Source organism: Triturus cristatus, chromosome 10 (genome assembly GCF_964204655.1).
Source record: "Triturus cristatus chromosome 10, aTriCri1.1, whole genome shotgun sequence".
In the NCBI taxonomy this organism is placed as follows: domain Eukaryota; kingdom Metazoa; phylum Chordata; class Amphibia; order Caudata; family Salamandridae; genus Triturus; species Triturus cristatus.
Genome location: NC_140593.1, coordinates 493,441,010 through 493,468,159, shown reverse-complemented (window position 1 = coordinate 493,468,159; position 27,150 = coordinate 493,441,010). Strand labels below are relative to the sequence as shown.

At 45.1% G+C, this 27,150-nt stretch overlaps 1 protein-coding gene across 18 annotated transcripts in view; it reads right to left on the bottom strand.

Moving 5' to 3' along the window:
• DIP2C (DIP2 acetate--CoA ligase C (putative)) overlaps positions 1–27,150 on the bottom strand; it is a 1,028,010-nt gene that overhangs the window by 257,076 nt on the left and 743,784 nt on the right. For all 18 annotated transcript variants that reach the window (XM_085631929.1, XM_085631931.1, XM_085631933.1 and 15 more), the window contains one exon: positions 8,171–8,280. In XM_085631929.1, coding sequence (XP_085488055.1) covers positions 8,171–8,280 — 110 coding nt within the window. The remainder of the gene's footprint in view (positions 1–8,170; positions 8,281–27,150) is intronic.

Sequence of the window (27,150 nt, the reverse complement as noted above, 5' to 3'; positions counted from 1 at the left end):
CTCCTCATCAGTAAGGGGGTCCTCCAGTTCCTCCCGCACCCCATCTGGGAGTACCTACGGCGAAAGGTCATTCAAGAAGCGATCAATAACTTCCGCCTGGAGGCACTCCGTGGGGGTATATAACTGAGCATAATGTTCCGCAAAGCTGCATGCAATATCCAACGTGCCAGATATAGGTAACCCATCTGACCCTACGATACCCGGGAGAACCTGGGGGGGAAACGACACCTGGCACAGCCGATGCAACATTTTGATAGATTTGTCGTCCCACTGGTAGATCCTACTGCGGGTAGCCAGCCAGGCCTGACAAGCTTCATCTAAAAGAATACGAGAATATTCCTGCTGTGCCAGAAGAAGCTGATGTCCGAGCCAATCGCCCTTCCTCTTCCCCGCCGCGTGCCTCCAACTCCAGAATATTAGCTTCCGCCCGGACCAGTGCCTCTCTACGCAGACGTCGAGCCGCAGTGCAAAATTAGGTGTCTACCCCCCGAATAGTAGGTTTTAAGGCCTCCCAAAGAATATCAGCCCCCGGGACTGAACCCAAATTAACAGCTAGATATTGAGCAATGGCATCCATCTGGACTCTATAGTCCTCCTTCTGGAGGTTCCAGACTGATAGGCGCCTACGGAATGGCCCACTGGCCTCCCCCATTCGCACAGTAATGGCCACCGGAGAGTGGTCGGAAAGTCCCCGTGGGAGAATGTACGCCACCGTCACCCTATTGTCAAAGAACCGCAGAACAAACAGATAATCCAGACGGGAAAAGTAACCATGTACTGACGAGAGGTATGTGTAGCCCCGTGTACTACCATGCATCCTACGCCAGGGGTCCACCCAGTCAAGGCTCGTCACCAAGGAGTATAAATTAGTGGGGAGGTGAATATCTGCCACGACCCCGGGCCTCCACCTGTCTCTGGCCACCTCCATCACATCGTTCCAATCCCCCCGACAACGGCTAGGCCCTCCGGTATGTCAGCCCACAGGGTCATAATTTTGTCCTCCAGTCCCCAGGAAAGAGGCGGGGGAGCGTAGACACTCCACAGAACCAAAATCTCCCCGTCCACAATGCCCTGTACAAATATATACCTATAATGAAGGCCCCCCCCCCGATTTTGACATGCTTGTAGGCGACTCTACGATGTATTAAAATTCCAACCCCTCTGGAACCCCTCACAAACCCAGAGTGATAGACCTGTATAAATCCAAAGCGTTGAAAACATAGGGCTTTAGTCCCCATAAGATGGGTCTCCTGCAACAACAATATGTCTGCGCGGGCACACTAGGCCGATTTTAGAATAGACCCCCTTTTGATCTTATCGAGTGCCCCTCTCACATTCCAACTAAGTACTCTAAGAAGACCCGGGGTCTCAGCTGCCCTAACAGACATTCCTACTCCGTGCAGGTCCCAAACAGTATAGTGGCAGTAACATGAATCCTCTGCACAATAAAAGAAAGTCCAGAGCCCAGTTAGACAGTGCAACAACCCCACAACACCCCCCCACCCCAAAACCCAACCCAACAACACCCCCAACATACTAATTGTTTTAAAGAAAGCTTGCACTCTATGTTACACATTTACAACACTGAATATGCATGCGCTCCTTGGAGAACAGAAGCTGTGGTTTGCTCGTTTCCCAAACTTAGCCTCAATACTTAATTTTCCAGTTACATCGAGTTACTTGCTTCATTAAAGACAACCTTTAAGAGCACACTTTTATCGGGGTGCACACCCTACTGCAGTATGTCAGTCAAAATATCTTCATTCCGCTAAAGCAGTAGCCATAAAAGCAAAACAATTAACACAAATTATGTTAAATTTAAGATACTTTAAATACCTTCAACTAGCAATTATTTTAACAATCGGTTCATTGAAATTTCATCAGGTTAAAAACAGCATTATAAAATCATCTATAAAAGACATTTGATTAGACCCATAAATACAAATTCATGTTCTCGAACAATTGGGTTTCCTTAATATCGCAGTTTTTTGGATCAAACATTCTACATTCAAGAAAATGTTTCCTTGGACTAACTGTACTAGAGCGGTAATGCCCGCCCAGCCCCAAATAGCAATAAATCACACAGGTAAAGGCGTGCTTTTCCTAAACAAAAGATAACTATTAAAGACGTAAAGTCAGGGCACAAGTCGGAGGTACACTCGGGTGGGAGGTGTCCACCCACTATTTTCACAGGTTGGACGCCATCCACCCTGCTAAGAAGTTGGGGCCCACTGTCAAAATATGCGGAATTCGTCCCGGCGTGATTTGCAAACACATTCAGCAGCGCCTGCACGTTGTTGTCTGCTTTCTATCCGCAACAACGTGCAGGCGGGGAGGGGGCTCTGTAGGTCTCGCCTGAGCCAGCGCTTTAGTGCTGCTCTGGCGAGAGCTATAGAAAACGGGGATTTGGAAGTGCAAACGAGTGCTTTTCAGGCCCCCAACTACAGTGCATGTTCGCCGGGCGCGCGCACCATTTGGCAGCCTGCGTGTACATTTCGCGGGCGCTTTGATGTTCTCAGTGAGCCGCGCGGCCACTGCGAACATCAAAGCGCCCGCGAAATGATTACTTTCACTTTAGCGGCCGCACAAGTGAAACATACCCTCTAATTCTTCTTTGAGCCACACCTAACCAACCCTTTCATCCTTACAATCTAACGTTCGCACCTACTTGGCAGACAAGGGAACATTAGCACCCCATTTCTACCTCACGTACATGTTTTTTTTAACTAAGGCCATGTGCTATACTTATATGATTTAAAATAGGGTTCCCTTTTTTAAAAACTATTTCGGTACTTATATGCACTTTATACTGTAGTATAATCCTACACACTTCACGGCTTATTAACATGCATCCAGGCGTAATTAATTATTGTATACATTGCTTGGCCGCGCAAAACAAAAGGAACGTTTTGAATCCTCCTTTACCAGCATTGCAAGTCTTATCACATCAGCCTGCGTTACACATAATTGGCACCATCCCACGCATGCTACAATTTCTAAGAGCAGCCTCTGGTGTTCCTGGTGTGCATCTCTTCTCTGTTCACTGTCAGTGCACATCGCTTGCAGTTCACTTTAGTGCGCTTTCTTTATGTACACTTTTTAGTGTAGTCTAAACATACACACTTCAAGGCCTCCTAAAATGCACACTGCCGCCGTTATTTATTTAATCCCTTACTTTTTCGCACGCCTTCTCTGGACATGGAACTTTTATAACATCAACTTGCATAATATGTGTTACACATAATTGGCACCATCGCAGGCGTGCTACAATTTATATGGACAGACTTATGTTTCTTAATGTGCATCTTTTCAGTGTTGACTATAAGTGCACTTCACGTGCGGGACACTTAATGTGCTTCCTATATGTACACTTTTTAGTGGAGTCTAAACTTACGCACTTCACAGCCTACTTACATGCGCACTGCCGCCCTTATTTATTTATTACATCGATTTTCCATACAGAACAAACAAAGCATTTGAAAGTTAATTTTTCCGGACATGCAAGCCTTATCGCACCCACCTGCAAAACATGTTTTACGCAAAACTCATCAACCCAGGCGCGCTGCAATGTTTGTGGGCTGTCTCTGGTGTTCTCACTGTGCATTTCTCTACCGTTAACTATAAGTGCACCTACACTGCAGTTCACTTCAGTGCACTTCCTGTATGTGCACTTTTTAGTATAATACAATCCTACGCACTACATACTCCTAATATAAAAACTAGCTTTCGCGCTGTGCCTGTACATGCTACTACCATAGCTTGTATAAGCGCCAGCCTTCAACATGTTGTGGATTAAACATCGAAGTGGTGCCTTCCCTTATTTAGACATTTTGGCGAAGCAGCTACTTTAACCGCACTGCTGGCTTCTTTTATTTCTGAGGCCCATCTTCTTTCATACAGTTCGCTAGGCTGCAGTGTAAGCTCGTACAGTTAGTGTTAATATCTTTATATACAGGAATAGAATACTGCATGCATTTAAAATAGTGACTACACTTACAGGCTCATATACATCATTGTTTCACACACACGCTACTTTGAAGAGCACTTTGCATTACTTTTTAATTTGCGCACTAAATGTCACTGCGCTTGCAAGTGTGAGATCGATATCACTGTAGATGTAGGTGTGATATCACTATTACTGCAGATGTAAGTGTGGAATATCTATTATAGCAAATATTGGTGTGAGATTGCCATCACTGCAGATATTGGTGTGAGATCACTATTGCTGCAGATATAGGCCTGACATCACTATCACTGCAAATATAGGTGTCAAATCACAACAAGCATTGGCAAAGCCAATAGGTATCGCCTTTGGGACCTTATAAGTGTTTAGCCATGCAAAAGTTGCATAGCTAAATACTTATAAGGTCCCAAAAGCGAGACCTATTGGCTATGCCAATGCTTGTTTGTTTCTGACTCCTGCTGGACCCATAAGAAAGGCCGAATTTGAGGGGTCATCAGGCCCACTTTTGTTCGAGTCTCTTGGCTGGAAGCAGTCAGGAGCCTCAAACCTCGCAGCAAATGCAGCAGAGGGGAAACAAACGTTCACACCTTGTTAGCACTTCACACATACTTGAGAGGCAGCTTTTCACTATGTTCAGACTCTGTTTAGGTCGATATGCATGCACTGTAAGAACATCACGTGTTGGTCTTTCCCAGTATGTACGCAAAATAAATGTAATCTATATAGAGCTTATTACCCTTGAGGAGGCGTTGAAATCATTTAAGTACCACTATTTTTCCTTTTAAAACACTATGGGTAGAGGACGTTTACGCTGACAAAAGACAACATTGTTTTATGTGTAGCTTACAAAAGTGTGAATCTTCTGCCTAAATCATTAGGGTTTCCCTATATACTCGAAATGTGCTCCAATGTACTCATGATAGACATGTTAAACATATGTGTGAGGGCTTAAGATCTGATGTCACCTCTTATGATGCCACTTCCTGTGATGTTACGTGCCACGATGCCTCGCGCGATGCCATTAGCTAGGTTAGTCCCCCCACTTCTTTTTTTTAGGACTTGTGCCCTGCGTAAAGTGGTCTGTGCCATACAAAATATCACAAACAATCAGGGTTTTAAGTGGGCCGGGTCTCACTGGTGCTGAGCACTGGCAGTTTTTTAATGGGGGCGTCGATACGGGTCTCTATCGGCCTCTGTTTTGTGCCCTGACACAGGCGGTCTGTTTTTTTCCGGACTGCAGTAGAGCAGGCACATGGATGTGCGTGCGCGCACACTGCTCACTTCTCACTAGTGGAGAAGAGACGGCATGACGCCATGTCATGTGAGCGTTCTAGGGCAAGGGAAATCCTTTAAAGAGACTCATTTTCTCTCTGGATTTCCCTTCTCTCTTTGAAACTCAGGAGCAGAAACATTGTCGTTGTGTCACCAGGTCTGTAAGTGGAAACTTTTTCAATATTATATACAAGCCATAGTTGCTGCTTATTTATGTTTTGCAAATAACAACCATTGACAAAGCCAACATTGCTGACTTGTGTTTATGATGTTACTTGTTGTATCATATATCTGGATGCAATGAGAGAAACGCCAAAATACAAGTCGGGTGGCACACTATGCTAGCACAGATTTTTAGCTTATGTGTTTTAAGCTCCGCCCTTAATTACATTGGCCACGCCCCTTTGAGACACCCCCCCCAGATTTTTCATCCTACTTAAAGCCCTACAGACAATTGATTACAACGTTCAACACATTTAAAAACGTAACAAATTAAAAGCAGCACTGAAGACCATTTTCTGTTCTGGCCAGCATAACTGCATCGTCCGTGTACAGCAGCTAGAGTATAGGTCAATTGCCCACATTCCATTAACAAAGTGTGAACAGAAAATGTGCCAAAATGCTGGCTTGTGAGACCCTTCTAACAGATTTAATGGGCACAGTGCATTTGCTCTTTGGGACAAAGCGTACCCTTGCTGAAGCATCCCTATGCAAGTCTTTCAGGAGGCAAATCAAGGGCATCTCCACTCCCATGTCCTCTTTGACTGTGTCGAATGCACTATTAAGGTTCATTAATGCCAGATGTATGGCAGCACCTTTGGCTTCAGTATATTTTGCAGCTAGTTTGTACAAATGAAGGAACTGTTCTACCGTCCCTAAGCCATGGTGAAAACCTTACTGGACGTCTAAGTGAATTGCATTCTGTTCGGACCATGCTTCAAGTCTTGCCTAAAGGATTCTCCCTTGGTTCTTAATTGTAGAGTCCAACAGACATACTGGCCAATAGAAACGGATGTTACTCCTATCGCCTTTCTTAAATGTCGGTACAATTTTGGCCAACATTCAGGCTATCTTTTATCGCTGCAACCATCTCATTAACCTCAAAAGGGAGACATAAATGCTCACAACACATTTCCTGCTGCTCAGACTCCTAGACCACTCACTCCCTTATTGTTAGCCTGAATGGTTAAATAAAGCTGATTGGAGTGCTCAGACCAACTTTCAGCTGGGATCAAGCTTTTCAACTTTGGGGCTCACTGGAAAAAAGACAGATTAATAATCTTCCAAAAAGTACCACTATCACTTAATTTCCCTGCAGTGAAATGCTCACGCCAAGCATTGAGGTCTATCACGTCAGTATATTCCCTCCTACATCCCCGAAACTCTTTGCAAGTTTGTAGTTTCCTTATTAAAGCTACTAGTAATTTTCTGTAGGCTGCCAAGCAAGCACTGTCAAACCATCATCTATGGGGCTAAAAACTCCCATCTGCAGTCATCAGATGTTTAAGGGTTTCACAAAGTGTGGAACAGGAATCAATATTCTGCTTGAATCTAAATTTCACAGGGTTCTGATCAGTGCTCACTATTCTACCATTCACAGTTGTATATGACAGACCAATCCGTAAGAGAAAGTGTTTGCAAGAGAAAAATAAATCATCCAACTTTCTAAATTTGTAACTGTGATACAAGCTCAACCTATTATTGTATTAAGGCAAGTCGGTCATGACTTGCTCAATAATACATTTTGGCCCATCTACTGCCATACTGGCTGATACCGCGAGCCCTTATCCACTTTAAACAGTCTTGCTTAATTAATAAGGCAATATTTGTAGTAGCTTCTATCTACACACCTAAAGCAAAGGCCAGGGTGCCAACTCGCCTTAGAAGCTAAGACCTACTAAAGACAGACAATTGGATCTTTAGAACCTTATACTTTAAAACAAAGATTTTGCAATGACCTCCTAGAACACAGAACCATTAGAGTTGTGGATTAATTCAGCTCTTTAAAGTTTCCCAAAGGGGCAAAGCAGTTTTCCTCGAAAGATTATCTCAAATGACTATTCCTATTTAATGTTTATTTTCTTCTTTAGGTTGTTTACAAAAATATTATTTTTCTCTGTGTTCAATGCTCAGACACAACCGACATCTTAAATAATTAAGACTATGTTTAGAATATATGAATGAAATATATCAAGTGTAGTACTAGCATTTAAAATCAACACAGCATAAAATAAAGACATCAATGCACGCATTTGGTCACCTCAATTGGACAATATTGCCTTGGGTTAGTAGAAGTGCGTAGTCTGTGGCAGCTGGTGGAATAAGTCTAGAAATGTTTCTCACAGAGGAGTAGGTTTCACAGGTGGATTAAGGCTACGATAACAAGTCTCCGGCAAGAATGAAAATGCAGATGACTGAACTACAATCCATATCCATTATGGATGGAGGTTTTCCTAGTAGTTGGTATTTTCAGGGTCCACGTCTTAGAATCCAGAGTTTCACAAACGGCCAGCCAATACTTTTGTTATGAAGACTTATTAAAAAAGATCTCCCTTCAAAGTTGCAACAAAAGGTAGAGTTTAGATGACAACATATTCTTCAAAGACTACTACATTTGCAGAGCACACCTTTGTAGAAAACACACCAGCCTGAACTTACTCTTTTTAGAAATATTAGTCATTCTGTTGTTCAACTCAGGATAATATTTAGCCACTAAGCTATCTGCATGGATCGATTAAGCATTTGTGGTGTTGTGGCCTTAATTACATTTAATCTGCAAGTGATTATGTTTTTACATGAATTATGTGAGTGCTCATGAATGTGTGCCTGGTTCTGAAAAATACTCTGAAGGACAACAAGACTCTCAGAAACAAACCCCAATTAGAAGAAATACAAAATATATTGCAATCTCATAAACAGAGCATTTGATCCTACCTCAATGTAAGCAGTATCATTATTTGCATCCTTGATATGTGGGAACCAATCGCGAGGAGGTTTGGAAAGGTGTTTTGATTCCGTAACAAACCACAGCAGCTTTGGCCAACCTTGAAATAGTTAAAGGATCCAATTAAAAAAAGCTTTCCAAGTTATCTAACATAATAAATAAGATTAAAATGTACACAGGCAGTTGTCTGCAGTAACAAGTAATTAAAGGCAATATACTTTTTTAACATACGTGGTACTGGGGCCATCTTCAAATTTATAAACTAAACAAACACACATGCTAGAAAGAAGACAATCACTTTTCTATACAATTTGCAAAAATGTTAAATTATGGCACATCACTCCTAAAGCAGCATTCCCCCACACTCTTTTTCAATTTTCTCGAATAAATAATTTCTCTCTTCTAAAAGGTTGCAATTCCTTGTAAATCCCAATTATTTCCTTTTGATTGCGTGCAGTTTTGAAATTAAAGGAGAGTTAAGTTTATCAATTATAAAAGGAGGCACCAATTTACTTGTAAGTCTTGGTTCTACTTTTTATTGAAACATGCGTTTAAAAATTCCAGTTATTCATTGATAAATTCATTCAAATCTTGAAGCTGTAAAGCAGCCAGCACATGCTCGATGACTATGACAGGGCTGTTGAAATTAACTGTTAACATAAATTGACAAAAAATGACAATTTACACCACAATTACTTTAGTGACTGGCCTTCACAGACTGGAAAGGAAAAAATAGTACAAGTTACAATAACTTTGACATGAACATTCAAGAACCAATGTCGTTCACTTCTATTATCAAATGATTAGCAACACGAAATCTAAATGACCCAATCCTATTACTCCAACTTATTAAAACTATGTAAAAACTTGTATAAAAGCAGTAGATTTTAAAGGAGAAAGAGGAAAAATATTGGCTGAAAATTATTAAAAATGAAGTAAAAAAGTAAAAAAAAAAAATACATATTCAGAGCATTTAGCAACCTTAAGGCAAAATGTTTCATATAGCGAATAAATTGCGTTTGCAAAAAGAGATACGTTGGATCAACCACACGACTTTAAATAGAACAATGGAGACAATTTATAAGAGCAATAAGAGAAGGAGACACAAATTAAACACAAATTAAACTGACATTTTCAAGATCAACATTTCACAAAGAATTTAAAGCACATCAAATACACTGGCTTGGGAGAAATTATCCCAAACCAACAAGGGATTGAAAAAGAATGCATATTATTAAAACCATGTTTTTGGATGCACGTATTCCATTGGATACTTGTATTCCATTGGATAAGTGTATGCCATATAGTTTCAATACTGATGGTGAATTACAAAGTTTTGTTAATTGGTATTGCAATCATAACTTGTGTCCTCTAACTTAAGAAGATTTGTCATTCACATGATGAACGGAGGGCGATGTGTAAATATTTTGTGTACATTATTAGTCAATTCTTTTTACTACGTTTTTTAGGACAAGTGTTGACTAGTTTTTAGAACTTTTTCTTTATACTCTGCTTTTTAACAATGTGTCAACCGAGGCTGATGCTTATTTTATCGAAACTGTAATATTCTTATACAAGTTGCACAGACTTGAATTCTGGATAGTGGATCCAAAATGACTGGACAAGATACCGGGACCCTTGATTGTCTATCTACAGGTAGTATAATCTATTTAACAACTGTGGGATGAAGAGCTTTCTATATAAATTTGCTAAATTGTATCAGTGTCTGACTTCCATACTTTTTAAACAAGTTACTAGCCTTCGTAAGGCTGTTTCTGGTAGAGTCTCGATCCAACCGCAGATTCTTCACCTTAGAATACTCCCCCGGCTCCTGAATGGATACGCAAACCTTTCTCCAGCAATGCTCCCACGCATTACTAGGTGTTGCCATGTGGCTCTGTGTTGACCCCGTACTGCCCCAAAGTGATGGAGCAGAGCAGCATTTAAGCACCTCCCTGTGCACGGACTTCAACTTCTTGTTTATATATTTCCACACCATCAGAAGCAGAGTGTCAACAACTAGCAGAACCAGTCTGCAGATTCCTAACTTAGGACCTCTTCATATGTGAAAAAAGGCCACCCGTTACGAGGAGGTAGGAAGGCAGTAAGGAATCTGCAGTTAGATACATCTTCCACTAAAAAGAGTATTAACCAAGGTAAGTAACTTATTCCCCCTATGGAAACTTTTAACCGCAGCTTTCTAACCTTAGAATAAGTATCAACGCATTACCTCCCCAGGTGGATGGTCTGTGGAGTGGTCTTATACCAGAAAGTCTTGCAGGACCAAGTGGGTAAAAATTCTTTCCTCTTGACCTGGCTATCAACACAAAAGTGCCTTTTGAATGTCTAATTTGACAACCTTGTTGCAGCCTGGCAGATGTCAAGGACTGGCACTCCGTGTGCCAATGCAGTGGTAGCATCTTTAAAGGAACAAAGGTCCCTTACTCGTGAAGTAACACAGCAATTGATACATAGAAATACAATGAAGTGTATGTTGAGTGTCCAAATGGAAAGCCAATACACGTAAGTTTAAAATAACACATCAATAAAGTGGCAGAATAACCACAAAGAAAGTTAAAAATCTAGACTCAGACATTTTGCAATGAAAGCATACAAGACATGTCACATATTTTAAGTGCCTATGATTGCAAAAAACAATATACATTAACAATAGGAGTCATGGTACTGTGGTCAACAACGTTTAGATCCCCAACCAGTTATGCCTGAGATAAAAAAAAATACTTGCAAAAATCAACAAGGTGATATGTTGGCTAGAGGCCGCTGAAGTCACGGACCAATGGACAATCATGAAGGGATAAATCTGAAGTCGTGGCACGTCAATGCGACTAGCTGAACCTGAAAAGCTGCCTGGAGAACCCCAGTAAAAAAGGTGATCGTCTACATGGTGTTTTTGATAAGATCAACATAAAAGTTTAAAGTCTTTTTGGAGTCCAGTCGGTGAAGCCGCTCCTCATCTTTCGAGAGGTGGGGGAAAAAAACACAGTCAGGATGATAGATTGCCCAACGTGGAAAGGAGTCACAACTTTAGAAAACAAGGCTGCCCAAGTTCTCAACACCAGTTTGTCTGAAAAAATAGGGAATAGGGCGGATGCAAAATGCAGTACCTGAAGCTCACTCATGCGACAAGCTGACATAATTATAATGAGGAAGATAGCCTTCATTGTCATGAGACACAACAAGCAGCTATTCATTTGCTCAAAGGGTGTACACATGAAAAACATTAAGATGTCCCCCTACATTACTAACACTAATAAGGTTCCCCTATTGCATCATAAAATGGCTTCACTGGTGGGCCGCAAGCCGATTTTTGGTGGGTCGCGAAAGACCAAGCAGTAAATGCATTCAAATTTTGCATTTTTCTGGTCACAATTGCTGCACTTCAAAGACAGAGGTCAAATGTCAGCTATGTCTTATGACAAATTGCTGCTTTTTTGTTTTTAATGTGGGGATTGGAATTTACAGACTCTTATCACTTTGCAGTCAGAGAAAGCAAGGTAAAGTGAACCGTGTGACAACCTTGTTAGAGTACAGTGAGTGGATATCATTTTTTGTAACAAATAATGTACACATTCAGCAGTAAGGGTAGAAAAAAATCAAATTTTTGGCTAATTCTGAAGTGTGATGGAAACAAAATTTAATAGGATCAAAACAAGCTAGACACTTTACTTGATGATGAACAAATGATATTCACTGAAATCTGATTTACATAAATTATTATTTGTGAGCAATACAGTTTTATCAGTAACACTGCATGCCTGCATACATTTAGTGGCCATCTGAATGGAAAATGTGTTGTTTGTAAATGACAGTGCGCTACCACATGGTGCTTTAGTAAAGAAAAACCTTTTTCTTTTTTTAAATCACCTGTTGATTAAAGATAGGTGGGTTGCAAACGTTCGTTGCTCTAAAAAAACTGGGGCATCGCTAGTTTAGGAGGAGACATGCATGTGAAGCCTTTTATAAACCTCTTCACAAAAAAGCCGATTTAAACCAGGAAGGTTGGTCTGGCAAACGCAAAAAAGGGTCAACAAATAACCTTTAAACGTGATCACTGAAAGGCCTTTAAGGGCCAAAGACAAACATCAGTCTGCATTTATCCTACCGCACAGCACCAATGGCCTTCAAGGAATGATACCCGACAGCGATGATGAAATCCATCACTTATGGCAGCAAATCAAACGCAGTTGACTACCACTGCTTAATCTCCATGCAAGGTGGTGTATATTGCTTAGATTCGGGAACGGAACTCTACCTTGTTCCTGGGACAAGAAGTTCACCCAAAGTGGCAGTCTAATCAGAGGACAAGTGCTAATGATCAGAAACCCTCTTGATGCAATCCGGGGTTGCTAGAATGACTTGGGCATGGCCATACAGTAGTCCTGAGTTTAACACCAGCTCTAAAGCATCTCCCAGCTTGTGTTCTCATGGAAACTCCCAACGCACACATTTTCTGACATAGCATGTTCTCAATGACAGAGAAAAGATCTAGCCAGGGTTCGCAGCACTGCTGGAAGATGCACTGTGTCACCTTGTGATGTAGTAGCCTACATGGTCTGCCAGACTCCATCTGCTAAGCTTGACCACTTTGGCATTCAAACACTCTGCCGAGTGGTGTGTGATCATGAAGATGCACTGACACTCTAGCCAACTCCAGAGGTGCAGAGCATCCTGATACAGGCCCAGAAACCACTCCACCCTGTGCAATACCAAATGGTGGTGGTGTTGACAGTGAAAACCTGCACCAGCCTCCTTTTGATGGAAGGTAAGAGGGCCTTCAAGGCCAACCAAATGGCTCATAACTGCAGCAAGCTGATGGAGTGGGGCTTTCATGAGATCAGAGTTCCCTGATCTCCATCATCCCCAGGACACCTCTCCAAGCCAGCATCCGTTACCAATGTCAGCTTTGGGTGAGGAAGGGCCTTTCAGTGGTTAAATTGTGGTTGAGTACTACAGTTCAGGTGCCATCTTCTTCAAAATTTGAATGGTATCCAATAGATTTCCTTGGTGTTGGACCCACTGGAACTTCAGATTCCATTGAAGAGCCCGCATGTGCCACCTGGTGTGTTCGTCACAAAGGATGCAGGAGGCTAAAGGCCAAGAAGCCTCAGAGCTGCTCTCACTGAGATCCAGGACAGAGCCAGAGTATCCTGGACTTGTTGCAACAGAGGGAAGGCCCTGAACTGAACCGTATCCAGGACAGCTCCAATGAAAGGAAGCCTATGCAAAGAAGCCAGTTGCAACTTTAACTTGTTGTAGGAGAAAACTGGTATCATGACCATCGAAGATGGGCAGAGACCACCACAATCACTTTCGAAAATACGCGACGGACACTGCTGAGGCCAAAGTAGTGCACAGAAAACTGGAAATCTTCGTGGCCTACCTTGAACGACAGGTAGTTTGCAGGACTGCAGGACGGGTATATGAAAATTGTTAGACCTGGGATCCCTGGTTGGCTGAGGTAGGTACCTTAGGCCAAATAGGGACCAGCGTTTCCACGTCAGGGAAAGGAAGATCACCTTTTGAGATAGCCTCCGCTCATCCCCTTGGTAGCTTGGCACGAGCAGCCAGGCTTATCTTCAAGGCAAAGTTGTAAAGTATTTGCAACCACACTCACAGCAACCCAATGATGACACCACAAATAGACTTCACACAAGTTTTATAAAAACTAGTATAAATTTTATGTAAAAAGATATACAATAAGACCACACAATATAATCCAACATATGAATATGTATACTAGTTCTCCTGGCCGGTTGTTAGGCCAGCCAGCCCTGGTAAATTCTGGCGATATTAATGAGCACGTCTAAACATTCCACTGTAATCCTAACACCATGTTATGCAGTTCGTAATGCTAGAATCAGGCATTTTTGCAATGTAAAAATAATGCAATGCGTAACACAACAATCGGGCACTTTGCAATGTAAGAATAATGCAATGCGCAATACAACCACCAGGTACGTCGTTATGCAGAAATATGGCAATGCGCAATACAGTAATCAGGTAGTTCGTTATGCAGAAATAATGCAATGCGTAATACGCTAATCAGGTAGTTCGTTATGCAGGAATAATGCTATGCATAATACACTAATCAGGTAATCCGTTATGCAGAAATTATGCAATGTGTAATACAACAATCAGGTACTCCGTTATGCAGAAAGAAGATATTGCGTAATACACTCCGGCACCGATCACGGTGCCTTAGGCGGTCTCTCCGCCACTCCTTCTGACTCGCAGTCAGCCTCTGTCAACAATTGCCCCCAACACAGGTACGTTGTAACAAAAAGTGCAGCTCCGCACTCTGGCCCTGGTACTGCCACTCCCTTGGCAATAAGGGCCGCGATACGAGCCGGAGTAGAGGATCGCGCTGCCGGAATATGAGAGAGACCGAGACCGTTTCCCTCCGAGCCCGCACCCCATCCCCAGGAGTCGACACACGTTACCTGGGGGGCGCGAAGTCACTCTTCTCATCCAGTGGTTTGGGCCTCCGATGCAATCTTTGTGAATTGGCAACCGCGGGCTCGGGCCAGCGGCTCAGCTCCTTCGGGGCTGCCGGTCCGGGCCGTTACTGCTACGAAGATCTCAGGCTGCCACAGGGCACACGCACACAGCGTCGCTGAGACTCCCTTGAGCTTCGGGTGCACGATCAGCGGGCACTCCAGACAAAGGTCTCAGGCTGCACAAAGAACACGCGCACAGCATCGCCGAGACTCACTTGGACTCCGGGTGCACGATAAGGCAATCCTCACGAAGCTCTCAAGCTGCACAAAGCACACGCACACAGCGTTGAGGAGACTCACTTGGATTCTAGTGCACATGATAACTGGACAATCCTCACAAAGGGTTCATGCTGCAAAAAGAACACGCACACAGCGTCGCTGATCCTTGCTTGGACTCCAGGTGCACACGATCACAGGGCACAGCTTACGAGGGTCTCAGGCTGCTCAGTCTTGTTCAATCTCGATCAAACCATTCTCCAAAGTTCAGGGGCTTCATATAAGGTCCCCACAATTCTTACCTCCTGTTTGTGGAGAGATCCCACGGGGACGACATGGACAACCCCCTCCTGCGCCCTTCTCCTACTGGAAGAACCAAGTACACTAACCAGGTCAAAGAGGGAACCGGGGGAGGCTGCCAAGAAGTGGATGAGAGCGATATAGTGGATGTCGTGGTGGGGCACCCTCCGTGGTTTTATGGGTCACCCTCCGTGGTTTTCTGGGTCTTTGTGTCGACACCACCTAATGGCGAGAGAGGAGGCAGGTGTAACGACTGCGCCGGTTACAGTGGGGGCAGACACACGCACTAATTACAGTGGGTAGACACAGGTAACATGGAACATGAATCCCTAAGTGGTTACCTGAAAGAAAGTGCTCCTGCGCTGTGGTGAAGGAATGAAGCAAGTGCGACGTCGTGCATATGCAAGAGCTGCCGAGAAGGTATCTAGCGCTCCTGCGCTGTGATGCGGGGCAAAAGTTATAGCGACTTCGTGCCGTCGCACGAGTCGTCAAAGCAAGGGTTAAGTGCTCCTGCGCTGTGATGCGTGGCAAAAGTTATCGCGACTCCGTGCCGTCGCACGAGTCGCCAAAGCAAGGGTTAAGCGCTCCTGCGCTGTGATGCGGGGCAAAAGTTATAGCGACTTCGTGCCGTTGCACGAGTCGCCAAAGCAAGGGTTAAGCGCTCCTGCGCTGTGATGCGGGGCAATAGTAAATGCGACTTCGTGCCGTCGCACGAGTCGCCAAAGCAAGGGTTAAGCGCTCCTGCGCTGTGTGGCCGGGCTCAGGTAAACGCGACTTCGCACCGTTGCAGGAGTCGCAAAATCAAGTATTCAGCGTTCTTGCGCTGTAGTGAGGGACAAGAGGAAATGTGACTCTGTGCCTCCGCACGAGTCACCAAGGTAGGATCTTTAGGCGCCCTTGCGCGGTCCGGACGGAGTGTCCGGTTGCAGGTAGAGCCTTCGCTTACGTGCCTGCGAAGCTCTGGAGAAGAATCCGAAGCGCCGTGGTGGGCGTCTTCCGCCTTGAAAAGCAGAAGCACCCGGAAGTGTCGGCCGGCCGGCGGCGTCAGTTGCGTGCCTTCAAACAACTAGACTGCAACCCTGCCAGGCGGAAACAGATGGGAGGAGTCTCGTTGAATGAGGAGAATGCCTTGCTTCCGGTCTTCAGGAGGTGAGCGAGTGGGAATATGACACTTCAGTTCTCATAGTTATACCACTCAATGTCTTTGTGTTCAGGGGGGCACTGACCGCTGTTCAAACCAGTTCTGGGTGCCTTCCTGCCAATGACACCTTCTTCCTTTAATTAGAGGGGGTTTTGATTCTCAATCACTCAGCAGGAGATGGGACAATTGTTTTATAGCAGCAGCCCAGGCCTCTTCACCTCTAGGGGCTACTCCTCCCCCTACACTCCAGATGCAGGTCAGCCTGTTGCGGTCTCATCTCCTCCCCTTGGTCCAAGACATTCCCAAGATCCTATTGCTTTCAGATCCAGACAGTCAATCCACAACCAGGCAGAGACGCACAGAAATGTTAGAGCACAAAAACCCAGCCACTTCTAAAAGATTGGCTTCTAAACACACAGTGCAAAAACCACCGTCATAAAAAGATGTGTTATTATATTGTGAGTTCAGGTACACTAAACTTCACCTTTCCATCTTAAGCCTTTGGGAAGATAGGCTGGAAAACATATTACACAGCCTTCACATTCTATCCTATGGGCACGATGGCCTTTCAACAGTGAAATACGAAATGGAGATTATTTCACTGTCAGGACATGGTACACACCTTAGTACATGTCCTACCTTTCACATGCACTGCACCCTTCCCAGGGGGTACCCTAGACCTACCATAGGGGTGTCTGATGTGCATAGAAAGGGAAGGGTACGGTCTGGCAAGTGGGTGCACTTGTCAGAACAATATGGCAGTTTAACAAATTGCACACAGGCACTGCAAGGGCAGTCCTGAGTTCCCTTTTTAAGGCTACTTGTGTGGGTGGCACAATTAGTGCTGCAGGCCCACTAGTAGCATTTGCATTACCAGCCCTGGCACACAAAGCATTTTACTAGGGAATTTACTAGTAAGGCAAACATACCAATCATGGACAACCAATTGCCATTACACTTTACACAGGGAGCACTTGCACTTTGACAATGTTTAGCAGTGGCAAAGTGTCCAAAGCATCTAATCAGTCACAAATAGAGGAGGTAGCGGCAAAAGGTCAGGGGTAATCATGCCAAGAAATGCCAAGTCTAACAATAATATGTATCCTGCAAATCCAAGGACACTATCCTGTCGCTCAGGTCCAGGTCAGACAGGATCTTGGCCAGCCTGAGCATTTTGATTTTGCCCTTCCGCAGGAAGGGTTTTAGAGGTTGAAGGTCTAAAATGGGCCGAAGGACACCATACTTCTTTGGCACAAGGAAAGAGTGAAAGTAGCAACTCTCGCCTATTTCCAAGTCCGGAACTCTCTCAATATCTCATCTGCAAAGTCAAACTTGTGCGTCTTGCAACAGAATAGACAGGTGTTCCTCTTGAGATGCACTCTGGGAAAACTTTGGTGGAGCATAAAGAACCAGTAGGGCATAGCCATGCTGAACTATTTGAAGGACCCATCTATTGAACAAATGGATCGCCACCGTTGGAGATAGTGCTTCATGCTGCCTCCCACAGGGTGATTGTGCACCACTAATGGCTTGGTGGCTGTTGCCCCAGGTGACTGAGAGGACTGGTGCCTTTGTTGGACTGCATGTTACCTACTAAAATCCATGTCCCTGGACTCCAAAAGACTGGGGTGATTGCAGCAGTGGCTAGAGAGACTGACATGGCCTTTCAGCCATCTCCCTAGATTAGGCTCGAAATTTCCTAAACTGGTGAGGAAACTTTTTGACATGGGCTAAAAAACCCAGGGATCATGTTGTGGATCTACTGTCTTTGAGATGGTTCAATGCAAAATCGGATTTCTCACCCAACAGGCATGAAAGATCAAACGATATATCTAAGAGAGAGAGGCATGTACATCTCCACAAAATCCTGCGCATCCACAGATGGTGGTGGAGCAATGATGCCAGCTGTCCCTCCCATATCACTCGTATCAAGGTCAGCGCAAACCATGTATTTGCCTGCAACTTGAATATCCTGATGTGTTTGAGCCAGTGAGGCCCTAAGGTTTTTCTTGACCACCAGCAAGATCTTGCTGGCCATGTCTCAGAGGGTATGTGTATATCAGGCCAATAAGTAGACTGCATTGACAGATCTCAATACTATGCAATCAAAGGCTAACTGGTTTTCTAAATGCCTCAATCCTCTAAGACTCCTGATCTGGAGGAGTCAGGGAAATTGAATTTAGGTTCACCTTGCTGGTTGAAGGCTGAACAGCCAGATTCTCTGGATTAGCATGTTTAGTGAGAATGATTGCCAGGCATCGGTCTGTGATGTCTAGCCACCTGCCTATTCACCGGCAAGCAAGAAAGGAATTTGGCTAGGTGCCCATTAAGGGATAAGTTGGGGCGTTAATAATCTGGCTGAGACGATCCCCACCATCACTAACCCAGTTTTCTGTGGGAGGACCATCAGCACTGATCCAAGTTTAATATTTTATAGTTGCTGTGTTGCAAAAACTATAGTATTAAACTCCTTGCCGATTTCTTGGAATAGCGGAGCACAAAAACTCTGGAGTTAATAAAAATGTGGGCGGCGTCTTGGTCAAAACATCCAAAAGAATTTGAATTGCATCTACAGCCCCATTTATGTAGACTTTTGAGAGAATGATAGATGTTCTTAATGAGGATGCAGTGATAGACTTTTAGCCGCGATATGTTCAAGTACTTGTGACATTCAGTGATACTGCCGATTAGTTATTCTCCGGTAATAGGCTCGGATAGTGTGTCCAGTTCAACAGCCCAACAATCAGCCAGAAGTTGTAAATTATCATCCTGACCATCAATCAGAAGTTGATAATTATTGTGGATAATGCCTTTATGAGCAGTAGATGGAAATAGATCTAAATTTAACAACAGTATGCACAAAAGTGAAATACCCCCACTGTTCATTTTCTTTAAAATAATTGTTTTTTTAAACTCTGACATTTGCAAGTACTTAAAAAAAAACAGTGGGGCTGGGATTGAAAATTGAAAGGAGATGGCATTAAGTGATTTGAGTATATTATTGTCAAAGAGCTGACCTATGCTATCTAACTGCGTGCTGGATCATTGATTCACAAAGATTTTGAGAGAGAAACTAGGAAACCTACATATGTGGCAAAGTGTTGTTTAAAGCATTAGTTTAAGTATCTTCAACTTCTTAGAAATTTGCTCCTAGATTTGGCCATTAACAGACAATGTTTTAAACCTGGTCTTCCTAAAGCAGAGTGGGTCAAAAATCCAGTGTTAAAAGCCTTGCATGGGCCATAGAGTGTTGCTGAGGCTTATCACTTGTAACAATCCCAAAGACCGAGAAGCCCAATATCTGTATTTTAATGATGGAAGAACCAAGCCCCCCTTTATAATAACTAGTTGAAGCTGAGTTGTGGCACAACCGTCCCTTTTGGGGTTCCAGACAAGCTGTGACCAAGATAGTTCTATTTTAAGAAAAAACACGTTGCGTAATAAAATGGGTGGTGCTAAAATGTAGGTAAAACTGTCATTAGGTCTCGCCTGACCCAGCGCATGCGCTGGGCTGGCGAGACTTTTAGTGAGGGCTCAAAAAATGCTACCATGGCCAGCCTAGAGCTACAGTGCATGTGCGCCGGCGCGCGTTTAAGAGCAGAGGTACCATATGGCAAACCTCATCATGCTCATTAAGCACCTGCGATCACTTTCACTTTTGCCCGCGATCACTTTCGCGGCGCCCCTTTGATGTTCTCGTTCAAAGAACATCAAACATCAAAGAACATGTTGTTGTGTTAATCCTTTGCTGCGCCTGTTTGACTTACAATGTGCTTTCTCTTTCCACAAACTCGATGTTTGTGTTCCTTTTTTATATGCTTTTAGTATTACTCTCACACAACCACAACCACACACACACACAACCACACCCACAACCACACACACAACCACATAACCACACACACACAACCACAACACACACAACCACACCCAAAAATCCCCCACAACCACACCCACAACCACAACCATACACACAACCAGACACAACCACACCCGCACACACAAACTGCACACACACACACCCACACACAACCCACAACCACACACACAACCACCACACACAACCACCACACACAACCCACAACCACACACACAACCCACAACCACACACACAACACATCCACACACAACACACCCGCAACCGCATCCACACACTACCACAACCACACACACACAACCACAACCACACACACCCAACCACACCCCACACAACCACACACACACCCACAACACCACACACACACAACCACACACACACCTACACACACCCACACCCACACCCACACAACCACACCCACACAACCACACCCACACAACCACACCCACACAACCACACCCACACAACCACAGCCACAACCACAGCCACAACCACACACAAAACCACACACACACAACCGCACACACACAACCACACACACAGCCACACACACAGCCACACACACAGCCACACACACAGCCACACACACAGCCACACACACAACCACACCCGCATCCACACACTACCACAACCACACACACACCCACACAACCACACCCACACACAACCACAACCACACACAACCATACATCCACACACAACCACACCCACAACCACACACACCCACAACCACCCACACACCCACAACCACCCACACACCCACAACCACCCCCACAACCACACACAACCACCCACACCCACACAACCACACACACCCACACAACCACACACACCCACACCCAACCACACCACACACCCACACCCAACCACACATCCACACACCCAACCACACCACACATCCACACACCCAACCACACCACACATCCACACACACACCCGCAACCACACACAACCACAACCACACACACCCACCCACAACCACACACACACACCCGCAACCACACACAACCACACACACCCACCCACAACCACACACACCCACCCACAACCACACCCAACCACACACAACCGCACCCACACACAACCGCACACACAGGCGCACACACACATGCACCCACACACACACACACATAACCACACATACACAACCACACATGCACCCACAACTGTACCAACACACGCACCCACACCCAACCAGAACACACACGCACCCACATATGCACCCACACCCAACCACAACCACACATGCACCCACACCCAACCACACACGCACCCACACCCAACCACCCACACACAACCGCACCCCCAACCACACCCACAGCCAACCACAACCACACACACAACCACACACACACACACACACACACACACCACACACACCACACACACACACCACACACATAACCACACACACAACTGCACCCACAACCACACACACACACAACCACACAACCACGCACACACCCACAACCACCCACGCACCCACAACCACCCACACACACACCCACAACCACACACACACAACCACCACACCCACACCACCACACACACAACTGCACCCACAACCACACCCACACACAACCACAGCCAACCACAACCACACACCCAACCACACACACAACCACACACACAACCACACACACACACAAGCACAGCCAACCACAACCACACACCCAACCACACACACAACCACACACACAACCACACACCCACAAACACACCGCACCCACAAACACACAACCACACACACACAACTGCACCCACAACCACACACGCACCCACACCCACACAACCACACACGCACCCACACAACCACACACACACATAACCACACACACCCACAACCGCACCCACAACCACACCCACACACCCCCACCCACAAACACCCACAACCACACACACCCACAACCACTCCCACAGCCACACAACCACAAACACACCCACACACAACCACACATCCACACACACCCACAACCGCACCCACACACACAACCACACACACACCACCACACCAAGCATTGGTATAGCCAATAGGACTCGCCTTTGGGACCTTATAAGTGTTTAGCCACGCAACAGCTGATGTGGTTGCACCACGGATATTGTGCTGCATAACTAAATACTTAGAAGGTCCCAAAAGCAAGACCTATTGGCTATGCCAATGCTTGTTTTTATATTACATTGACTTGGGATACTTAAGGGTAATCTATTCCATTTGGTTAAGCTGTTTAGCATTTTTATCCTGGGTGCATCATAGTTTGGGAAAAATATCTCCTGATTTACTTCTATTTTAACCAGAAGATAGGAAGTAGAGATAACATAATGAGACTTGAACAGGAGGCTCTGTTTCTGTTTTAGAGAAAGTTCGTCTGGATCGGATTTAGGAGATACCAGTAAGCTTTCCCGACTTTGGCAGCTGCCTTTTCAAATGCTGGAAGGACAAGGGGAGGGGGTGAGGAGTAAATAATGAGATATCATCCACATATGTTGCAGTTTTACAAGGTTAGCCATCTAGGAATCTTGAGTAATGGGATTTGAATGATGACTGGTATCTCTTTGGGTGACAAAGCTGTACTGCATGGGATAAGCCCAGTGTTCAATCCAGAGGGGAGAATATTTCAGCCAAAATGTTTGCATAAATTTTAGAATCCCCATTAAATAAAAAGATCAGTCGATATGAGCAGCAGCTAAGAGGAATTTAATCTTTTTTAAGAAATACTGCAATATCAGTTTCCCTTAATACGGGGGTATTTCAAAACTGCTTTTGCCAATTGAATTAAGCAGTGTAAGCATGGGCTCCGGGTTTGAATAAAAGTCTTATAAAATTCTACTGGACTCAAATACAGTCCTGTGGCTTTCCCAATGCAGAGCTTCTAAACAACCTTTTCAAGTTCCATTTCATCCTGGGCACTTCTAGTGCATTGCATTGTTTTTCTGAGATGTTACATCATTTGGCTGTCTTGGGGGATGTTTTAATAACCAAAATTGGTGAATCTCTGCTTTGCTTGTACAGTCTGGAATAATACCTACTGAAGGTTAATATTATTTGCCCCTTATCACAAGTGACTTTACCAAGTAAGTTTTCAATCTCGGGGGTGTTGCTCTTAATAGCTTGTTCTTTAATTTTACGAGCTAAAATCTTCCCCATGCTTATATTATTCTCAAAATTCTTTAATCTGATTAGATATAATCTGTTGATGGACCTATCCCCTAACAATTTTTAATACTTATTTTGAAAGATGTCAGCCTGTTCATCAGAGAGCCTCTCAATAGGGAAAAGCGCCAAATCATTCTTGGGGCTTATTACCTTTTTGTTAAATTGTTCCTTCTTCTGCCTCTTTTTTATCTTTTGTAATTGCATACAACGTGGAACCTCTGATTAACGCTTTCAGGAAATTCCACACAATATTAATGTAATTTATTTTCTATATAGTCAGAGATTTAATCTCATCTGTCATATATTTGAGGTAGATATCATTGATTTTGATCAGAAGTGACTCATGGGAAATGTTGAATACAATATATGGGGTTAGCCTTGCCATAATCAGAAAATGATCTAACCTTGATCACTCTCGGTAGCTAGTACAGTAATAGCTATATTCTAGTTCGGTATGCAGGAAACACCAAAAATCGTCATGACCAAGTTAATCCTTGATATGAAGTGGAGCTGTTCTGGACTGCTACATATGTAGCTGGGCCGATTGAGTCATTAACTGGTTCAAGCGGTATGTTTATATCCCCACAAATAACCATTGGATCTTCCCAGGTAGTGAGTTCAATTAAAAGGACTCTAAATATACTTGAGTCATAGTTATTTGGGACATATAGAATACACACAGTGATTTTAAAGGAACCCTTGTTCAACCTGAAAATTAACCATCGGCCCGGAGGATCAATCTTGCGTTTATTTTTTGCACAACTCATGTTTTTGACCAATAACACAACCCTTTGAATAGGATACACTTGTTGAGTAGCTGCAATAGTTTTATACCCCTGTCTCCTCAGGACCTCACATCGTCACTATCTCTTCAGGAATCAGTCTGGCTCTATGGAGTATTGCAAGGTAAGAATTCTGTGGTAAGAAGTATCAATTAGAAATATAGCTTCATACTCCACAACAGTTTGAGTTTTAACTTTGCAACAGTGAGTTTTTTTAAATTAACGTTGCTCTTTCTAGCACTGAGGAACAAGTTACTTTCCTTCGGTAACGATATATCTGTAAGAAACATTAGTTAGTTAGATTCCTTACCTTAGAATATCCCCAGGTGTCAGGCTGGATCCGGAAAGATTTTTTGTCAGCAGTACCCTTGCGCGTCGGTAGGCGTCGTCTGCGACTCCACGTCTGTCGTCTGCGTCGTGATCGCCGGGATGACGGAGTACTTAGACGCCGCCCTCGCACGCTGACGTCAGTTCTGTATATAGCTTTCCGTGCCAGAAACGCAGAGCCATGCAAGAAACCTACACTGGTGCCATGCAACTAGGGCCCTAAAAGGGATGACCTTAACCCTAGATATCAGTTTGCAGAACGGAGAGGATGGGTGGGGCGGTAAGGAATCTAACTAACTAATGTTTCTTACAGATATATCGTTACCGAAAGTAAGTAACTTGTTCATCTGAAAGAAACACGTTAGTTAGATTCCTTACCTTAGAATAGATACCCAAGCAATACCAACCCCGGTGGTGGGTCTGCGAACCAAGATCACACCAGGAAGTCCTGGAGAACAAAACAGCCAAAGAAGCAGTCTCTCCGGACTTGGCTGTCCAGGCAGTAATGTCTAGCAAACGTGTGCAGCGAGGCCCACGTTGCTGCCTGACAAATGTCCTGCAGAGGGACTCCCCGTCCCAAGACAGTAGTAGCCGCTGTGGCCCGAGTGGAATGGGCCCTCAGCCCCACAGGAGGATCCTTCTTAGCCAAGGAATAACAGGCCTTAATGCACAAAACAACCCACCGAGAGACAGTCCGCCTGTGCACTGGCCACCCCTTCTTAGCGCCCACCTGGAACTGTTTGGTGCGGTCCAGATAGAAGGAGAGCGCACGTTTTGAGTCCAGATGGTGGAGCCTCTCTTCCTCTTTCGAGGGATGCGGAGGCGGAAAGAAGGTGGGCAAGGAAACAGACTGCCCGATGTGAAAGGCAGTAACCACCTTAGGAAGAAAAGAAGGGCGAGTCCTCAGAACAACCTTGTCCGGATTGACAGAGAGGAAAGGAGGCTTAGAAGAAAGAGCCTGGAGCTCACTCACTCTTCTGGCAGAGGTGATGGCAACCAGGAAAGCAGTCTTGAGAGTCAGAAGACGAAGAGGACAGTTATGAAGTGGCTCAAAAGGAGCGCACATGAGATAGGTTAATACCAGATTCAAGTCCCACTGAGGCATTACAAAGGGGACAGGAAGAAACATGTGAGTAATGCCTTTTAAGAATCTATTTACAACAGGGGACTTGAAAAGAGAAGGCTGATCAGGAAGCCGTAAGAAGGCCGAAACAGCTGAAAGATATCCCTTGATGGTGCCCAGAGCAGAGCCCTGCTGGGCCAGGTAAAGAAGAAAGAGGAGAACCTCAGAAAGAGGGACAGAAAGGGGATCCACAGCCTTTGCTGTGCACCATGCCACAAATTTGTTCCACCTGCAGGCGTATACCGTTTTAGTGGAGGGATGCCTGCCTGCCAGAATGACATCACAGACTTCAGGAGGCAAGTCAAATGGAATCAACTGCCACCGCTCAATCTCCATGCATGGAGGTGGAGACTGGACAGGTTTGGGTGGAGGACCGTCCCCTGCTGCTGCAACAGAAGGTCCTCCTGAAGAGGCAGTCGAATTGGGGGATCGATTGGCAGACTGAGTAGCTCGGGATACCAGTATCTTCGTGCCCAGTCCGGAGCCACAAGGATGACTTGGGCCCGGTCACGCCTGATCTTCTTCAGCACTCTGGGCAGAAGTGGTATAGGTGGAAAGGCGTATAACAGACCGCAACTCCACTCGCGACAAAAAGCGTCTTCGAGCGAGTGCCGCCTTGGAAATTCCAACGCGCAGAACTGATGACATTGCGTGTTCTCTTCGGTGGCGAATAGATCTAACCAAGGCTCTCCCCATTGCTGAAAGAGGCCTTGATCCACGTCCGAGTTCAGACGCCATTCGTGATCCATCATGCACCGGCGGCTGAGTTTGTCCGCCCCGGCGTTCAGAGAGCCCGCCAGGTGTTAAACCACCAGGGTCATGCCCTGATGTTTCAGCCATGTCCAGAGGCGCAGAGCCTCCTGACAAAGGGTCCATGACCCCACCCTGCCCTGTTTGTTGCAATACCACATGGCGGTGGTGTTGTCCGTGAACACCTGCACTACATTTCCCCAGACAGAGGGAAGGAATGCCTTCAGTAAAAGCTGGATCGCCTGCAGCTCCAATAGGTTGATATGGAGCAGGAACTCCGCCGGAGACCAGAGGCCTCTGATCTCCGCCTCTCCCATGTGGCCTCCCCCATGCCAGGAGGGACGCATCCGTCACCACTACATGCTCCGGTTGGGGTAGGGAGAGGGATCTGCCACTGACCCAATCGCGGTCCGTGAGCCACCACTGCAACTGTCTTGCAGTGCCCTCCGAGATCAGGACGTGGTCGGACAGGTTGCCCCGATGTTGAGCCCACTGGAACGTCAGGTCCCACTGCACAGCCCGCATCCGCCACCTGGCGTGATGTACCAGCAGGATGCAGGAGGCAATCAGACCCAGCAGCCGTAGTACCATCCTGACCGAAACTCGGGATAAAGGCTGAAAGATCGGAATCGGAGCCTGAATATACCGAACCCGCTGTTCGGGAGGAGAGACCCGAAACTGCGCCGAGTCCAGAACCGCTCCGATGAAAAGGAGCTTCTGGGAGGGACTCAGATGTGACTTCGGCACGTTGATGGAGAACCCCAGCGAATGCAGGAGGTCGG